Here is a 21024-nt window from a genome sequence, read left to right as displayed (position 1 = left end):
TTTTATTCAGTATACGTGTTTTTTATCAGATAATATAAAAACTGTTTTGATTAAATTAATGATTCGATTTAATTGTTATCACTATATTCAACCTTTTTTTACGGTGGGATAAAGACCTACTTTTATAATAATTGAGTATCAAGTCATCTCATTTCCATAACTCCAGGAGACCTTTTGTAATAAAATTTATTTAATAATAAATAATAATAATTTCTCCCTCGTTTTGAGAGTCGACTCCCGTATTAGGGGTTTAGCCGTCACTTCTCTGCCCTCCGATCTTCATCTCCCTCACCAATTAACCCCTTCGCTCTCTCATCCCCTCTATTATTTTACTAGTTTTTTAATAAAACCCAGATCTAATCTTTTTGCATTAGATCTTGTTGAGTGCCTTATTATCAAGGTTATCAGTCGCGCCCATTTTTTTGGGATGTCAAGGTGTGTCCATCTTTTTGGGATGTCAGTGTGTTATTTTTTGTTAAACCTATGTGTTTTGGTATATCTTTCGGTTATCATTCTAAAAAGGATTTATACGGTATTTTGGGAGATCTATAAGACTCGCATCGATTTTGGGACGATGGTGGATACCGCAAAATCTCACATTTCACAACAAAAACTTGTTCATGTTTTGGGGACGTTGGGTGCTCCAGGATCAATTGATTTGACTGATAGTTCTGAACATTGAGCTACAGATGATGCTTATGTGGAGGTCAATTGCGATGCTGCTAGTTTCATAACTGATGTAGGTTGGATTGTTCGAAATATCATTGTAATACTTTTTAGATCAAAGAATATATAATATTCTATGTGTTAAGCGATCTGAAAACAAAACGACTATTTGTTTAGTTCGTTCTTTGTTTCACAATCAGATTGTAGTTGACAGTTCGGGGGTTTGTCTCGACTAGTTTCGACATCCGTCTTGTTAAGCGTTTCGTATTAATAAATCATTTGTTTGTCAAAAAAATAATTAATAATTTATTTTCTTTAATAATCTTTCTCTTCAGGAAAAAAATTCTATCCTTCTTAATTATGTTTGGTTTGTTTTTCTAGATTTGCATCATCGAAGCTTCCAATTTATTTTTTCTTCGATTCAAGCGGAGCATATCAGATCGGAGAGTTAATCATCTATCTTGTGTGGATTTGACTATCAGATTTAAGATTTTTTATTTCATTTGTTTTTAGTTTACCTTTATTCTGGTTTTTAACTTATATTATTTTCAGGTTTTTTTTCTTCTTAAGTTTGTTTTCACTTCTTGATTGCAAGTGATGAAATTTGTATGAAATCATAGTTGTGGTCGATAACTCAAACGAAAGCCTTATGTTATTTTCAAAATATCATTTAAGTGCCTCTAACAACATACGATTACAATTTACTGTTTGTACGATTTTTTATTATCATATTAATATTAACACTTTTATTTTAAAAAAATAAGTTCAAAATAACCCTTCCGTTTCATTCCACTTGCTGCAAATACTTATCACCTGAAAAGCGAAAACTTCAATATTTGGATCGAATCTGAGTACAAGTACAACATCACCTCCCACAGTCCCCCCCCCCCCCCCAGTCCCAGGTCTTCTAGGTGGAAAGGAAACTATGGGGCCGTTTGGCTGGGTTTAAAAGAAGTAACTTATTACTTAAAGTAAAGAAGTTGATTAAAATTAATAAGTTGATTTAGACTTAAAAGCTATTACAAGTGTTTGGATACCATGACTTATAAGTTCTTATAAGTTATTTAAGTGTTTGGATAACTTAACTTATAAGTTTGTATAATTCTCTAATTTTTTAAAATAAATTGTTTTATTTAAAAATATATTTTAATAGTTTCAAAAAAAATATATTTTAACAATACAAAAACTTTTATTATTAATACACGAAATATTTTCTTTCAAAAAAATACACAAAATATTTTACAAATAAAAAATATAAAAACTATGCATTAAAAAGATAAAAACAATACTCCCTCCGTTTCTTTTTTCTTTTATTGTTCATATGTCGACACTGTTCATAACATGAGACAAATTATTAATTTACATTTAATTTATAAGATTATATATAGTCATCACTGATCTTTTTGCATTCACATTCATATTCATGAGTACTTTAATACGGTGAAATTTTAATATTTAATATTAATACGAAATTAAAAATATTAACAATCAAAAATGTGTATTGACAAGATAAAGACAAACATGAAAAGTATTTAAAGAGGAAGGTAATACATAGGAAAAAAAATCTGTTTTCTATTAATTAAAGAAGAAGTGCTGCAAGTTAAAGAAGAAGAGGTGCATGAGAAAATCCGCCGCGGAGAGAAGTAAACAAGTGTTTAGTAATATAAGCTGGAGTAAAAAAAAAAGCCGGGGTTTGTAGCTTTTTTTCCCCGAACTTCTCCAACTTATTTTGAGCGCTCCTACATTTGCCAAACAGCAGGTTTAATAAGTGAAGTGGGCTTTCGGGGCTTTTAAGCCTATAAGCTCAATCCCCAAACACCCACTATATACTCCCTCCGTACCACCAGATTCTTTACGTTACTTTTTGGCACGCATTTTAATGCTCCTATAAAGTATACATACATTATATATTTATTTTTTTTAAAAATCCCGAAAAAAAATTTGACGTTTAAACTTTTATTAAAAAAATTAAAAATTAAAAATACGTTATACAGCTATATTTTACGAGAGTCTCAAAATGCGTGCAAACAGTGCAGCATCCTGGTGAGACGGAGGGAGTATAACACTAACCACCCTCCTCTTCAAAACAAACATCTCCTTTTGCTTGAATAACAAACCCCTAGTTTCAATGGAACCTTCTTTTCTAATCGCAATCCTCTCGCTTCTTCTCGGCGCTATCATCATCTTCGTTGTGTTCGGCAACTACTTTCGCAACAGGAGATCGGACATCGATTCGCTCTCCAACAACAACAAGGAGATCGTCGATTCCAAGCCTGCGTCCAAGCCGCAACACAAGAAACTCGGCTCTAAGCCTCACTCTCATGCTGCTGATAAGGTCTATTTCACTTTCATTTTATTGTTTGCGTTAGGGTTTATGTCTGATTTCGTTGTTTAAGGGTCCTTTGCTTTGCCGAGGGGTCGGGGTCGGGGTTGGAAGGAGGAATCGGGTTAAATACTGGGATGAGTTTGAGGTATAATTCAGATAAAAAATATGTCCAATTTTAAAAAATTAAGTTATTAATTTAATATATTGAAAATGTTGTTGTTATTATTATTATTATAGTATATTTTTTGCATCATTGATTTAATTGATTAAACCGACATAAATACATGAGACTAAAGTTCAGTCATATACATGGTTTAATACCCCATACCCTGGGGGTTTGAGGTAAGGGTTTAATTTTATTTTTTTTTACCAAACATCATGAATGAGTTTGGATTGGACGAAATGCATACCTGACTAGAACACTCTGAACCAAACGACCCCTTAAAGTGTTTTGGTTGATGTTGAATTGAATTGAAGTGCGTGTTTGAGTTGTTTGTTTCTGGATTCTCAATGCTTGAGGTGGACATCAGTTATCGTGTTTTGTCTATGTGGAATTGAAATGTTTGTGGATTTGAAATGTATGCATATATGTGTATATGTTAATGTTTATGTGTGCCATCGAAGTTGAATTATCGTTTTCTATTTATGCGTGGTTAGTGTAAATAAATATAGAATGTAATTCAACAGTTTGTTTTATATATATGAGTACTAATAATTGCTTGAGGTGAATATAGAAGTATTTCATTTTGTTGATTTATGTTTTTTTGGTGTTTTTGTTTATATAGCTAAAATTGAATAAGAACAAGTAAGAACCACTAAGGTACAAGATATGTTTATATCTGTGAATGAAGTTTAACATACCGGTTGTAAGTTTTAGTTAATGCCATTCATCACTGTTCTAAAATTAAGGTGCATTACACATGGGTTTAGTTCCACACTTCCGGTACAAATTAATAGAACGGGTACTACTAAAGTTCAACAAGATTGAATGTGTTGAATCATAGTTGTTCTCACTAGTTTAACAAGGCCCTGTTTATATTCGTAACTGTTTTGAAAGCTTGGGTTAAATAGTGATTACTGTGTTACAAAATTCTCGCTGAACTGCTCGTAAATCTATCTTTTCATTTGTATGCTAGGTTCTATCTTTTTTGTATGCCAGGTTCATCTATCATTCTTTTAAGTGATTTGATTATGCGGGATTGAATGAACTCTGTGTTTGATATGTTGTATATTTTATTTTTTTTAAATGATCATGTTTTTTGTGAAAAAATGTATCATTGAATACCTTCGCATTTATATTAATGTATTTCTTTCGATAAATGGCAGTTCTATTAATGGTTTTATGCTTAGCTAGATTTGTAGTGACTTGTCAAATTGCTTGGATTGCGCAATTATGTAAATATCTATCCTTGCATAATTGAATCAGTTTCATGTCATACTAATATGTGTTTGAAAGTAGGAATTGAACAAGCGGCATCACCCTCTTGATCTGAATACCTTAAAAGGACATGGGGATTCTGTTAATGGCTTAAGTTTCTCCTCGGACGGCCGTAGTTTGGCAACTGGTAACTAGTATTTATCATCATTCTGACAATCTGTATTTCAGTACCTTTTATGCTATCATTTTATCTAAAGTAATTAAACCTTATTTTTTCTCATGATTGTTTGTTCAATTTGATCTGTAGCCGGACCTTATTGAAACCGGATCCGCATGATAGCAAGTGATTTAATGTAGTATTGTTCAATCCAAATATTACTAATTATATGTATAATTGTAAGTAGAATTCATTGTCATTCTATTTTGCTAAAGCAGAGGTTACTTGTAAATATGACGTTGAAATTATATATATATATATATATATGTATGTATGTATGTATATGTATATGTATATATATATAGGGTTGCACTCCAGAAAGAACACTTTAAAAAAAGAACAACAAAGAACACTATCATAACACTTCATTTTTTATAAAAAAATGATTTGTTAAGATTATAAGTATATGGTTAAACACCAATTAAACTTAATATATGAAATCTAACACCCCAAACTCATCGAAATTATAGAATCCAGAATAGAATCAAGAACAGAATCCAGAATAGAATCATATAGATATATCTTTTGCACGATTATTTTACATAGAATCATGTTATTTTTAATTTATATTTATTGTTAAACATGGTGGATACTGTTTTTATTCATAATAAAACGTTAATCACCTTAAAATTTGAATTTAATTCAAGTTTTTGATGAGATTCTACATTTGATTCTAAAGTGTTCTGTGTTGTTCTTTTTTTAAGAGTGTTCTGTTTTGAGCAATGGCCTATATATATATATATATATATATAGGCAATTGCTCAAATAGAAACCACTAAAATAAAAACTAAAATGGAAACTAAGAGAAACTATACCTAAATGAACTCACCCACCCCCTATATGTCATCACCCACCTAGGGCCCACCTTCACCCCCACTCAATCCACCCCGGGCCCGCTAGGGCCTCGCCAAGTAGGGGTGAACATAAACCCGTTCAACCCGCTAACCCAACCCAAACCAACCCTTTTTTAGGCCGATTAACCCAACCCGTTCAAAACCGAAAAATAAATGGGTTAATTTTTAAAAAATCCGATAAAGTTGGGTTGGGTCAGGGTTTTACGAATTTCAACCCTGAACTAACCCAACCCAACCCGATTATATTTATATATAATATTTACATACGTATCTTACATTTTTGAGTTTATGTCAATCAATCTTTAACCTAAATTTGATTTATCTAGGGTGTGTTTATACATTTACAATAATAACATGAATAATTTTAAGTATCTCGATAACTATAAAATGTAAATGATGACTTTTGGAATTCGAACATGGTTAATGATCTGTTAATGAACTGATATACACCTTGAGTTTTTTTCTTCCTCTCGCGATGAATGACTAAATTTTTATTTATTATTGTTTTCGCAAGTTCAACCTAAACCAATCCGACCCAACCCGAATTAATTGGGTTGGGTAAGGTTGGGTTACATAAATTTTTTTTTGTTAATGGGTTAAGTTTTTATCAACCCGAACTAATTGGGTTGGGTCGTTTTTTTCTAAAAACCCGCCCAACCCGACCCATGTTCACCCCTATCGCCAAGGCTCCTCACAGGCCCTGGACATGCTCCAGACAGTCTTAAAGAGCCAAACCTTGGCCCCACCATGGTCCCACTAGGCCCTGACCATCAATTTTTTTTATAAATTCTATTATAGAATACATATAAAACGTGATTCTAATATAGAATACTATAACAAATATCTATTTTAAACAATTTAACACTTAAAATTTGATGAAAAAAGTATATTTTCGAAACTGATTCTATAGCAGAATAATCCTGGATGATTATTATTCTGTTATAGAATCATGTTGAGATATTGCATAATTTTAGATGATCTTTGGAATAAAAAAATTGTATCTTCATTTTCGGTTTAATAATCAAAATTTTCAATTATATTGCATAAAAAATATAAAAGAATATATATTATGTGCTCCCTCCGTCCCATTTTATGTGACCTCATTTCCTTTTTGGGACGTCCCAAAAAGAATGAACCTATAATACTTACTATTTTTGAACACTACTTTTCACTATTACACCCACTACCTCTATATTTTATACTCTCTTTTTATTAAATAAACACTATTACACCCACTACTTTCTTCCACTATCTCAAATCTATTATTAAATATTGATAGGTCCCACCACTTTACCCACTTTTCAACTACATTTACTACCTTTTTCTTAATCTCCGTGAAAGTCAAACCACACCACATAAAATGGGACGGAGGTAGTATATATTTATAATAGTGTGCTACGTAACTCCATATAAGAGGTTATGCTATGAAGTGCTATATATATATATATGCCTTCTCCTTGAGGATCCCATAAAATGGTAACCTAGGAACTATCTAAGACTTAAAAAGACACGGCGCCAAAATAGGAAAACAGTTATTCTTTTCAAACCTAGTTAAGTTCTGTAAACAGGTACACGGTTCTGTGAACACGGAATAAAAATAAAAAGTGAAGAATAAAAAAAATACTTAATACAGAAATACAATGTCCTGTATTTTTTACTCTAAATTTTATTGACATGGTTGTTCTTTGATTTATAATATCTATTTATGTTTTAAATCAGTTATAAGTATTTTTAATACAGAACATATTTTTCTCTACTTTTTTAAAGATTATTTTGTAAATAAAGAATTTAAATTATATAAAATACAGGACATAAGTTTTTCAAATATAAAAATAAAAATAAATGCGTACCATTTTAGTGTTGATTTGATTTATTTTAGTAATATGTACTACAAGTTATGCAGACACATATCAAATAAATATTGTTCATATTACTAGTTAAAAAATAAAAAAATTTAAAGAATAATGAAAATACAGGATACAACAAATCTAATATCCTGTATTTTTATATTATACATTTCTTAACATGTTTGTTCTTTAATTTCTCACATATTTAGCATTTTATTTGTTTTCATATATGTATATATGAAATTGTATGTTTCATTTGTTTTTTATTTATAGCTTGTCCTGTATTTTTGTTTGTTTAAATATTTTCTCACATGTTCTGTATTATATTTGTTATATATTTAAGTTTTTGTTGTGTGTTCAAGGAGTAAAATAACATTTTTTACGTTTTATGTTTGTACTAAAATATGTTGAAAGTTTTTAAAATACAGAACATATGAATTATGGATTATGTGTGTAAACACGTGACTAGGTGTCTAGGTATTACAGTTATATATCAAGAGTTTTGAAAATACAGAATATATGGACTACGTGTGTAAACACTGTGACTAGGTGTCTAGGTATGGCAGTTATTCTTATATGGAGCGTGCTGAGTTGTATGGCTGGGATCAAAAGTTACCAAGTTACCCAAACAAACGAGTTACTCATTGAACCATCCCCTATATGTATATATATGTATCTATATATATATATATATGATTTTATAAATATTCTTCGAAAAACCAAAACAAAGTATTTTAATTCACTCTCAGCTTATGGATTTTTCTATTTGATGATTAAATTTCTTTTCTAAATATAATTAACCCTTCTACCACCTCTCGTCTAGACTAATTGCTTTTTTTTTGTTCGCTTATCTGAACCTAATATAGAATGATATTGTTCATTCTTTGGATCTCTCCTATTTTGAAGTATCCCTACTCCCTAATTGCAATACATTAATTTGTTAATCCGTATCTAGAAGAAACTTATCCTTACATGATGGGATCAGGAATTCCATTGAACTCCCAAATTTATTGGATTGATTAACCAAATAGATTTGTTGATCTGCCAAAATCTATGCCTACAGATATTTGTATCACATGTTTTAGCAGCTATTAAGTGTCTCGATATCAGTGTTAAGATGGAGACAAATGATGTAGAGTATATGCTTTTAGTATGAATAAGTGTGGCTGCAACTAGAAATTCGTTGTATCTGGAGAGAGGATAAGAATTATGGTAAATAAATTTGTTTTTATCTTTGACAAAAATAGTCGTAAGTTATTTAGTTTTATGTATTTAAGTGTTACTGTATATAAGAGCTAGATAATTATGTGAGAATCCTCTCTTGCCGCATGAGGTTACTCTGTTGTTAGAAATAGCCATCTGAATTATTATGTATCATTTAATGTTTAATATTTTCTGGATTTGAAAGTACTCGTAGAAAGTGTTGATTATTTATATTTCTATTGTGCATATATTTCTTTGCAGACCAGATGTGTTAGAGACTGTTATGGTCTTAATGGTGGATCCACCGAATATATTGTATCAGTTCATTTAACATTACTCAGAATACCAATACCGGCCTGTTTGCTGACTTAATTAATTTTTGTAGTTGTTTAAAACCTATCTTTTTTAAGAAGTTTAGCAATTTCTAGTAGCATCTAATATCCGCTTAATGCTAATATCAAGATTTCTGTCTCTCACTATACTTGTGGTACGTTTGATATTTAACTATTTAAGTATACATTACGACAGAATAATATAATGATTTGAATAATCTATCCAAATTTTTTAAGGTTCATTGCAGTTATTGCGGTAACAGGTGAACTGCAATCTTCCTGTATTGCTAAACGTTAAGTATATCAGAATGGAAGCTGTAGAACTAGAATATCAGAAACTAATAGAACAATAAATTCTATATCTTATAGTTCTAATGATATGTTTATACTTGTACACTACTCAAGTTATTGGTATTGCTGAATCCCAAAATAATAATTACAAGTAATCAGGTCTCTAAAGTAAACTATAGAATATATCAAATTTGTACAAGAACTTGAAATGTACTGAGATACATAAGTTATCATTAGAATCAATATCTATCAAACTTAAAGCATGCCGAAATTCCTATTACCTTAGAATCTGAATCGTTCAAAGATTGCTGAATTATAAATTGTTAACTGGTTTGCCAATGTTTCATGTAAACCATATTTTTAGCAATATTCTTGGAACTTGGAAAGCAGGGATACTCCACATGGGTGGAGTATCGCGTATGGGATACGGACCGGTGCGGGGGTGTTCCGCGGTGCGCCAGTTGGTGTATCCACGCGTTTCACTGATCCAATATGCGGGGGTGCGGCAATTGCAGTGCGGGAGGGGCAGAAAATGTAATTTCACATGACTTTAAAATAAAGAAAATCAAAAAAGAATTTATATTACATGAGTTTTCCCCAAAATGAAAGGGGCTGACCTAATTGCAACTTGAAATAAGACAGACACATACATGCTCCTCTGACAACAATGACAGCGACTTCTCTCTCTCTATCTCCGACGATGGCGGCAACGACTTTTATCTACTCTTATCTCTTCTCTCGTTGTGCTCATCTCTTATCTGAGTTCTCTCTACTGCTTGTTTTGATCTGATTTTATGCCACCAGTAGATTATGTATTGTGTGTATATACGTGTTTACTGATGGAGTTGGTGTATGTAGTCAACTGCTTTGACTGGTTTTTTTAATTATAATATTTTTTGTTTCTGTTCCTTTTTTGAGTTAATGGTTAACATAGCTATATATATAGGGCATTGCTCAAAGAAGAACACCCTTAAAAGAACAAAGAAGAACACTTTAGAATCGCATATAGAATCTCATTTAAAACTTGAACTAAATTCTAATTTAAGCTAATTAACCTTTTATTATGAATAATAATAGTATCTAACATGTTTAACAATAAATATGGATTAAAAATAACATGATTCTATGTAATATTAGTCGTGCAAAATATATATACATGATTCTATTCAGGATTTTGTTCTGGATTCTATTCAGGATTCTATAATATTTCCTATTAACAATTTGGATGAGTTTGGATGTTAGATTTCATATATTATGTTTAATTGGTGTTTAATTATGAAATTATAATTTCAACGAATCATTTTTTATGAAAAATAAAGTTTTATGATAGTGTTCTTTGTTGTTATTTTTCTGAAGTGTTCTGTGTGGAGTGCAACCCATATATATATAATAATTTTCTAAAGTGTTATGTTATATAATTGGTGGGTGATTTTTATATCCAATACCACATGCCAATTTCTTTGGCAGTGGCAGTATTATGAACTTATATGTATTTGATGTCTTTTATTTGCTAAAACCTTATGTACTTGACTATTTGATTTAGTTCGAATGCTACTTTTTGCTTTTCCTAAATATATATATATTTTAAATATTTTTATATTTGCCATATCCCCCTGCACAGACCATATGAGTACTTACTAAAATATTGTATACTAGAATTATGCTGCGTTGAACAATATATATACTCTTGGATGATTAATATCTATAATACTGAATCCCAAAGAATAATCTGAAGGAATCAAAATGTAACCAAACTGCAACATTATGTTTTTAAATGGCCTTGCTTTACAAAGCAGGACTCATTTGGGGCCAAAAGAAAGAATCTTCCATCAAACTAAACAAGAAGTTGCTTTATAATTTGAATTTTCATGTCAGCATTTGTTGGCCAGCTTTATTATTTAAAATATCAGGTTGGAAAATTGTTGTGTATAGATATATGTGTTTTTTTTTTTTTTGGGGGGGGGGGGGGGGGGGGTTGTGATATCATCAGCGGTCATCTCGAATCTGAAGTTATGCCAATTTTTTAACCGTAATGTCTTTCTCTCTCAGTCTCTATTTTCTAATCTATTATCTCAAACTTAATTTTTGCCAATCTTCGACTGCTGGCCACAAAGTTGATTTTGTAAACAGAGAGATTTATAATGTTATAATTAGTTTTTCGTGCTTTTGATACTTGCTTAATACAACTAGCCTTAAGAAAAGCTCTATGACCTCTAATGAGGCCGTACTGACATTATGGTATATAATTACTTCTCCATTTAATAAGTATTTTTCGCTTAACTCTTTCACTGTTAAAACACTCTTTAGTTATATCTTGCATCCCTGACAATTTACACTTTCATTGTTGCTTATGACTCAAGCTTGTGGAGATGGAGTAATCAGGGTGTTTAAGTTGGATGATGTTTCAAGTAAAAGTTTCAAGTAAGAATGTCAAACTCCTTTGAAACCTTAACAGTTTTCCTCTTTCTGCTATTAATGCGCATGCAATATTGTTTATTGTGATACTTGTTTTTTTCCAGATTTCTGAGAATCAACTTACCTCCTGGAGGTCATCCAACAGCAGTTGTATTTGGTGATGTTGTGACCTCCTATGTTGTGGCTTGTGAGGCACTTGTTGGTTCTTCTTTGTACATGTATGGAGAAGAGAAGCCCAAACCGCCAGCTGATGCTAAGCAGCAGGCTAAGCTTCCTTTACCAGAAATGAAATGGCAGCAACATAAAGTTCATGATAAAAGAGCTATAATCACCTTATCAAGAACTTCGGCAACCTATGGCAATGCAGATGGAAGCACAATTATTGCATCATGCTCCGAAGGTAATTGCTGCTTCTTCGCAGATAATTTGCTGATGTTAATCTATTTTCACATTCTTAGCGGATTGCTGATATAATCATTGTTGAAAGGTCATTGACATGCCTACAACATTTCATCCTGTTAATTGCATTTTGTTCTGTCATGTATATTGGAACATCATTTGTGTTAGGATTCTTCTGTTTAGATGTAATTTTGCATGTTTTATTGGTCTTCGGTACATGCAGTCAGGTCATACAGAAGTGTGACCTTCTCATGCTTATAACTTAGAATCATCTGTCTAAAATTTTTGGTGCATACTGCATATCATAGTTCTTACTTGTTTTCCAGTATAGGATATTTTGTCCTGATTTTCTTCATATCTTGCAGGAACTGATATCATACTTTGGCATGGAAATACTGGAAAGATATTGGGGAATGTTGACACTAATCAACTCAAAAACACAATGGCTGCCATATCTCCAAATGGTCGTTTTATTGCTGCAGCAGCTTTCACTGCTGATGTGAAGGCGAGTTTGTCTAACTTTCACTAGTTTATCTGTTGAATTCGTCAACCATGGCTAAGGAACTTATAAATGATTCATTTTTAAGGGGCTTTAAAAGTAATTGTGGTGGCTGATATGGGTACAATCTTCCAGAAGCATATTGCACATATCATTGTGATTTTGACAAACTGAATGCTGTCTATTCTTTAATTAGTGTAGTAAACACAATTAAGGAGTTAGCGTGTGTGCCTGTAATAAACCCAGGAATAATAAAGGCTACTTATACATGTCACCATGGCTGAAATGAAACAGCCTTTTTTCTCTAGTCTGCTGTAAATGAAAGCTGTTCATTTATTGCATAGACTTGAGAACTTGCATGTATACAGATGGTTTTTTAAAGTACATGGATCATTGTGAAAGTAATGCTGGAGATGGTATTTGCATGCATGATCAAATGAACACTCCTAAATCATAAATATAATGCCTCTCACTGTTGTATCAAAGATGGACAAATCTTTTCTAAATCAACCGTGGTTAGGTCCAACATTTGACTACTTTTGTCATTCCCATATAAAAGGTAGATATATAAAGATGGACAAGTCTTCATATTAAGTTGAATGTACAGATTTGTGTAAATAAATAAATAATTAATAGCATTATAACATAAAATACTCCAAAATGATATTTATGCTAAGGATGCATTTTAAAGTTATTTCGTCCAGTGTGTTTTGGATACATGTATGATAAATTCCAGGGTATTCCTCTAAGAAATTGTTGCAATATGAAGAGGCTGGGGCATCCTTTTACTCCTTGGGGGTGGTAGGTTTAGCATGAGCGTGTTTTTTAGAGGTCCTTTTGATTTTCTTTACCGTGATACATAATAGATATAGATTTCGAAATATGTTCTATTGAACTTGCATTTCCTCTCCACTCCTCTTTGATAAAGATATAGTTTATGGTTTTTGCTCCCTAAAGTGTGTACTAAAGTTGCCAAGTCAAATGTTTCTCAGCCTGTTGGGCAATGCTTTATTAGTTAATATTTTTTTTTAAAAGCTATAGCATAAAACTTTTCAAGGTATTCTGAAACTTGACATAAGTTTATAAACTAGGTTTCATAATAGTCTTTAAAACATGAATAGATAGTGTCTATCTATTTGGGGGAACCCCGTGTTTAGTTATACACTTATAATCATTCCTAATATGCAAAAAACTCATACATGTGATGCGAAATCTTCTAAATAGGTAAAAGTTCAATGATAGAAGATTTTAGGAGTGCAACTGCATGTGTTTTCTATTTATAAGCATTTTGGCATGCCTTTGGTATAGTTTAGGATTCACGGCAACCCAAAGAACTGATAGAGCCAACCCGTAGAGGCCTTTGGAGGTAATATAATTGTCATTGCTTATTGTCCGCATACCTGGGTAAGTTATTCCTCTAAGGCTGTTGAAAACAACATATGGCATCTAAATAAAATATCTACATGATTGTAGGTCTGTTGGGCGATGTAATGATGTTTAATGTTTATCTAACTCGGAGAAAGCAAAGAACTACAAATATTATATTGTTATGTGTCAGTGGCATATAGAACAAAGTCTTGCTTCTTTGCACAATAACTCTTGACTTTGTATTTGCCGTAAGGATTTAGCTTCTTACATAAATCTGTAGCTACGTCGGTACTTCAGATTTACCATCAAAATTGTTATCTGGAATTGCTTAGCATATTATTATTAGTTTATTTTTTTTTGGGAAATGGATTTTTTTAGAGTGGTCATAATCTACACGTTCAGTTCACTAGCATGAAAAAACTATATGCTGCATGATGTTACATGCTTAAGTAGTAAATTTCAATTGTCATGTCCTTGTTGTAATTTGTTCTACTTGAGCATATTCAAAATTTGACTTCTAACCATCGTTATCAGAATTATAATAGGCCTTGGAGTTATAAATTTCACATGTTCGTTCTACAGGTTTGGGAGATTGTATACTCGAAGGATGGTTCAGTTAAGGAGGTCTCAAGAGTTATGCAGCTCAAAGGGCATAAGGTTGGTTTTTTGGTTACTTGCATCTCAAGATTCTATACTCGAAGGATGGTACAGCTTGTGTTGTTATAGTGAATTATACAAATTTTGAAATACGCACATTCAGCCACCGGTGTATTTGTGTTGTTATAGTGAATCACAAAATTTGAAATACACATACAGCCAACGGTGCTTGAAATTACACAAATCCCGACCACTTATTACCTATAGGAGACAAGTATCATTTAGGTTAAGCCTTGTGTTAGTTAATCGGCCAACTAGTCTGTTTCACTACTTCCTATATGTGATTTTATTGAACTTATAATGTCGTCTACTATCATTTTCTCACTAGAAAGGCATGCATAGATAGTCTGGCCATACTTATGTGTGCTTTATCCTACTTTTGACTTCTTGTTTATTTATCTACAGAGTGCTGTCACTTGGCTGTGTTTTAGTCCTAATTCGGAAGAAATTATAACGTCATCGAAGGATGGTACCATGAGGGTATGGAATATTAATGGTATGTCTAATTCCATGGACTTTATCATGATGTTACATTTCACTTAATGGGACTTGACTCTTGAGCAACCGTTTAAGTTATATATCATTAAAATCTATTGAACAAAGTGGTAGAACAATAATATTGTCAAAGGACAGTTCAAGAATAATGTGTAACAACTTTTGGTGCAGCAAACATGTTGTCTAAAAATTTAACAAAAAGAAAAAAAGAATTGTGCCCGTGACTGTTAAAAGCTTGAATGCAAACTGTTGGATATTCATTCTGCAGATGAATAGTTCAGTTTTGTTTTTCTATATTTTTTTATTTTTTAATTTTAAATTGTATCTTATATTGTGTCATTTTTAGTATCTTATCTCTTTGCGTTTCTTGGTCAACTCTTCTACATGAAAAATGAAATTTTTTTGGCTCAGCCACCTAATTGAGCGAATGAATTCTTCGAACTGATTGATTGGCTTGATTTTGTTTATTTTTTATTTTTTGAATCTATACCATGGTGCTAAGTAACCTAATTGTTATTGTTAGTTCGATATCACCTTGATGAGGATCCAAAAACGTTGAAGGTGTTTCCTATTCCATTGCAAGATTCAACTGGCACTACTTTGAACTATGATCGTCTCAGTATTTCACCTGATGGAAGAATACTAGCAGTTACTCACGGGCCACTTTTGCAATGGTTATGTGCTGAAACAGGGAAGATTCTAGATACAGCCACCAAGGCACATGATGGTACAGATTCTAACATATTTGCATATCCTTTTTTTAGGATTTAATCTCTCAATCTTTAGGCTAGTCCTTTATCTCTATTCTCTACTAACTAGAAGAAAATTGATTTCATTAATTAGCCTGTATTAATCAATCTCATGACCACATCAGTAAGTTGAAACAATTAACAACTGACAATATAAGTTTTGGTGAGTGGCGACCCCACCAAAAAGAAATGGTTAAAAATCTATTCCTTGTGATTTAAATAATCTCAAACTTGTAGTTACTAGTTATTGAGAACTGGAAGGTAAGTTAAAAGCCAAGTGAAAATTTTGATTATGTTAATATGATGTCTGAACATATCTGCTAATATATCTTGCTTCTTCGTTTATAATATATTGTAATTGTTAACATATGAATCTTTAAAGAAATAATATTCTCTCTCAAGTTATAGGCAATTGTTTAACATGGCGTCAAATAGTTTTCTGGAAACCGTCACAAATCTATATTATAATATATGGGTTCCCTAAATTAGTTACTGGTGATTTCATCATTGAAAATATCCTCTCTGACCAACTGTTTGTGTGCACCCTTAAGTTTTTATTCGATTCTTCTTCTCCACTGGCTTGTTTGCTATGTAATCCAGTTTTAAAACCTCTTGTATTCTATAAAATCTACTTATCATTTGTAAATTTGTTTTATGAGCATGATTCAGTGAACTCTTTATCTTGATGCCATATGCATGATGATTTAGTGAGCTCTTTATATTCTTAATTTTATTAGTTTGATGATTCAGTAAACTCTTTATATCTTTATCTTTTGAGCATTATGTCTGTATATTCACTAATCACTGTTCAGTGAATACTTCATCAAAAATCGAAATACAACAAATATGTAACTTTGCTAGTCTGCAAGTTTACTCGTCTGATTTGTGATATTTCTCCTGAATATTATGCTTAATCATCTTCCTGCTCAAGTTTTTTCGCGACACTATATTTACAAGTGTGTGATTGTCAAGCAGGTGACATTACAGACCTTGCATGGGCGCCAACTGGTATTCCAATGGGTAAGTTGTATTCCCTTTCAGGAAAATTTACTCTAATTTTTATGCTTTGTAGATGATGAAAATGTTTTCTTTTCTACTTTTAACTTTTGAAATGAGGGGAGAAAAAAATGGAAAGAGAATTTTGCTCCTGATTTTTTTGATAGAGAATTTTTAGGAGTTTCTTGCCAAAAGTTTCTTCCCCATTCTTGGGAGGGTCTTCTCAGAACTACTGGAATAATTTCAGATTTCTTTTTAATCTCAAATTAAAGAAGGAAGAAACTTTGAGTGCATGCAAGAGAAAGTTAACTTCTTATCATTTTTTCCTACACCTCTTACTCTTCTCTTCAAGTCTTCATCCTATAAATACTCTAGAGCTTAGATTGATATTTTATGGTTCAAAGATGATTCACATACTAAGGAAAGTGTTACATGCTAGGAATGATTACACATTAGAAAGATTTTGACATTTTTAATTTAATGATTAGGTGGGGTTACTTGACAAAAAATCTGGGATAATTCCCATAAATAACTCTTAAATAGGAAACGAGTAATTTAAATGATATTCGGTTTGAATTACAAAATTTTATTTCTAATTTTAATAAAGCTGAACAAATTCCCTATGTAAATCAATCATGAAAACATAATTTTCATCAGAATACTTTGTTTATTTGCCAAGCTATGCTTAGAATCTTTTTAAAGTACTATGAGTTTTAAGCTTTTAAAACCTCCAAGATTCTTTTTGCGCCTTTTTTGTTGTTTTGCATCGATTCTGTAGCACTTTAAAGGGAATGATGGGTCGTGATTTAAACGACATTCAGTTTTAAAGTTTGTTGGGATGACAAATTTATAGTATATTAAAATTACAAGTTCTTCTCCGAGAGTACTAACTTCTTGCAGCCTAATTAGTTTTGTGTGGAATAGCTAACCCTAGGCAATCTCGAACAAGAGGTTGAGGTTAATTTGAACTCTCAACTATGTTGACGTGCACAGCATTGCAGTCAGAAAATGGAGATAAATATCAAAGTCATCAGTCGTTTGTTTCAAATATATCAAATTAGTCACTCGTTTTTGACTCAATTTTATTACTAATTCGAGAAACTTGTATCAACCTAGTCATTAAAAAAATTAAATTTTGCATCAATTTAGTCACTGACAGATGATTTACTAGATACAAAATTTTAAATTAGCAACGAAATTGAGTTGGTTTTGAAATTGATGACTAATTTTATATATTTGAACCAAATGAGTAATGACTTTGATATTTATACCTCAGAAAATGTGGAATGAACCTAGGGAGAATTACCTTACCTATTGAAATCCCCTAATCCCAAAAGCGTGGTAAAATACACTTGTTACTTGTAGTTTATTTGCGCATAGCAGCAATTATAATAGAGGCCAGGCTTGCCCTTGAGAAAGCACAAACTTCTGGCTTAACTGGTCGTAAACATGCTTTTACATCAGAGTAGACTTTATTTATGAAAATAATGATAGAATGAAGAGAACTACAATGTTTGTTTTCGTGTGAAATGATTCTTTTCGGATTGTCAGATAGCATTTGTGTATACGACTCTGTTGAAGCATTTGTGTATTTTATAGTAAGACTCTGTTGAGCATGCATTGACCATATCAATAGAATGCTCATAATCATAATTAAAATAGATCTATTGTTGTAACTGGAACTCGTCCGCTAATCTAGTTGGCTCTTTTTTCTTGTCAGGAGACAAGAAAATAACTGTTCTAGCCACTTCAGGCACAGACAAGAAAGTGAAGTTGTGGGCAACACCATCTCAAAATTAATCTTAGTGGGTCTGATGTGATACCTAATCATGTGAACCACTGGTCTGCTTCCTGAACTTTGATTCGATCCCTTTCTAATCAAGCTGCTTTTGATTTAGCTGGAAGTTGGAAAGTAGTCTGATATCAAGAATTAGGCGGCAGAATAGAAAACTAAGGTCCCTGTGACGGCTTATGTTTGTGCAGAAATATTCACTGATATTGGCAGGAATCTTAGTTTCATTTAGTGGTTTATATCACATGGCATGATGCAAGAACTGTAAAGCTTCCACAGGACTCAGATTTTCAGAGGTGAGATTGCCATCTTTGCAAGATACATCAATGTATACAAATATTGCATAATTTGAGACCTGGGGACCTACCTCTTGCTTATACCTGAGCTTTGCCCTTTTTAATATTATTTTCTTTTAGCAAGATGGTGAATTCGTTTAATCCTTTCAAGAATTTGTGTCAGAACCTGAACTTTTTAATGTTTCTGCTGATGCTGTTCTAACTTCTAAGCAGCTTCCAATTTTCCATTATATATAATTGTTTTAATGTCTGATGTATAATATTATTACTTCATATTATATATATAGCCATTGTTCCAAAGAGAACAATGTTACAGAACAATGTTACATGGAGTCTCAAGGAGAATTATTTGATTACTAAACCTAACGTACCCGGTATATTCCGCTTAGAACAGGGTCTGGTAATATGGTAATATGTACGCAGACCATACTCCTATTCTAAAAGACTAGGGAGGTTGTTTTCCTGCAGACCCTGGCTTAGTGGAATAAAGTATTGTGTGACATATATGTAAATAGTATGTTGACCCATGATTTTATTTACACGGGACTCAGCTTTGTTGTGAAATCTTTCGGCATTGATCATCTGAGTTTATTCTTCAAACAAGTCTCATAAATATTGTGTAAATTAAGAAACTGAACCTTGATCAATGCAAGCTGTGTCCGATCAGTCTTATACAAGGACGCCTATCAAACATCTGAATCTGTACAAATTGAAACCGAAGAAAAATGGTGGAAAAATTCATGTATTTTGTATTTTTATTGTTAGGCATCCGCCACATTGGAAGAGAATTAGCAAACTGAAGACATCCAAACTGCCAAACCATTTCAGCATTTCACAACCACACCCATACGTCCAACTCCATTCTCAATATCCAGCAATTCAAATTAAACCCTATTGATTGTAACGTGCACCTTGTAAGTTCGAGATTCCTTAAAGAAAAATCTCATCTAAAATTTTCAAATCGTGATCCTCTAGAATATGAAGTACACGAATATACGAGCAAGGCAGAAGAGCAAGTCTTACAACATAAGAACAAAACGAAAAGACGAGTTGTGCTGATAATGTGTTATATTAAAATATATGTTAAAATAAGTTGAGAAAGCTAGACAAGAGAGAAAGAAAGAGAAAATATGCTATTATTCGTTTTACAATCTCATACAAATGGCTTTATATAGATCATCAAATATAAATTATAAGTCATGTGAAAAGTTAAAGATCATATGAGTAAATAAAAGGTCAAAAGTTTTGGGATAAATGAAGAGCCAAGAATCATCCACATTTATTTCATAACGATAGTAATATTATTTAATTTTGTCAAAGAAATAAAAATGAATAGAGTGGGAGGAGATTAGCTCCTGCGTCCTTGTTTTAGTATGTTCCCTAAAAAATATGATAATATTTTTTAATTTTGTATGATTCTTTTTGAATATTATTTACTAATAATTTATAAATATTATAATTTTTTAAAAATTTAAAATAAAATATAATTATTTAAGTTCTATATTTAATAAAAGTAATTTTAATATGCAGTCGATATTAGTTCATTTTTAAAGTTTTGTATAATCTTTAAGAATATGATACATAACGACTCTAGTCAATTTGATTTAAAATATTTTAGTTATAAATTAAACATTTTAATCAAATTGTAAATTAAACATGTTCAATTTTATTTTATTTTAACATGACGGTATTTGTAGTTATTAAGAGCACTCCGATGGTTCCTCAAACAAGCTCTGAACTCTACATTTAAAAAGGACATGAAAAAATGGACTCCTAGTAACTCTATAAATAGTTAACAGCTTCCTCTCTCTCCTCTCTTTTAAAGAGCATCTAGGTGCTCTTAACTCATTTTTATAGAATAAAATAATTACTTCTCTCTATTTCTATTCACTTCTCTCAAATTCTCTCTCCAACTTTCCTCTCAAATAATAATAAAATATGAATAAATAACAAGTATAAAGAGTAGGGTCCGAGCTGTCACGATGTTAATGTATTAACTTAGGGGGTCATTTGACAAATCTGAATATAAATTATCTTAACGATTAATATATATGAAACTAGGGGTGAGCAAATAAAACCGAAAAACCGAAACCGAGCCGAAAAATCGAAAAACCAAACCGAAAAAAACAGTAACCGACAAAAACCGAAACAAACCGTAACCGAACCGAACCGACATAACGGTTTGGCTACGGTTGGTTTTACCCCTAAAACCGAACCGAAAAACCGAACCATTTATATAATATA

At 31.8% G+C, this 21024-nt stretch overlaps 1 protein-coding gene across 1 annotated transcript; it reads left to right on the top strand.

The window, feature by feature from the left end:
* Window positions 1-2686: 2686 nt before the first annotated feature.
* On the top strand, window positions 2687-18903 carry LOC108219235 (uncharacterized). Its single transcript, XM_017392562.2, has 10 exons — window positions 2687-3001; window positions 4452-4557; window positions 11475-11535; window positions 11634-11929; window positions 12294-12433; window positions 14378-14452; window positions 14858-14948; window positions 15471-15674; window positions 16672-16716; window positions 18413-18903. Exons 1-10 carry the CDS (start codon window positions 2795-2797, stop codon window positions 18490-18492), a joined length of 1305 nt encoding a protein of 434 aa, XP_017248051.1. The 5' UTR covers window positions 2687-2794; the 3' UTR covers window positions 18493-18903.
* The last annotated feature ends 2121 nt before the right edge of the window (window positions 18904-21024 follow it).

This window comes from Daucus carota, chromosome 4 (genome assembly GCF_001625215.2).
Source record: "Daucus carota subsp. sativus chromosome 4, DH1 v3.0, whole genome shotgun sequence".
NCBI lineage: Eukaryota > Viridiplantae > Streptophyta > Magnoliopsida > Apiales > Apiaceae > Daucus > Daucus carota.
The sequence above is the reverse complement of the archived record's forward strand: the minus strand, read 5'-3'. Positions and strand labels throughout refer to the sequence as shown.

Bases quoted from the DNA above. Each gene is read 5' to 3' on its own strand.
- LOC108219235 (XM_017392562.2), top strand. From the start codon at position 2,795: ATGGAACCTTCTTTTCTAATCGCAATCCTCTCGCTTCTTCTCGGCGCT. The intron at 3,002-4,451 runs GTCTATTTCACT...GTTTGAAAGTAG, and splicing joins ACTCTCATGCTGCTGATAAG to GAATTGAACAAGCGGCATCA. The intron at 14,453-14,857 runs GTTGGTTTTTTG...ATTTATCTACAG, and splicing joins TGCAGCTCAAAGGGCATAAG to AGTGCTGTCACTTGGCTGTG.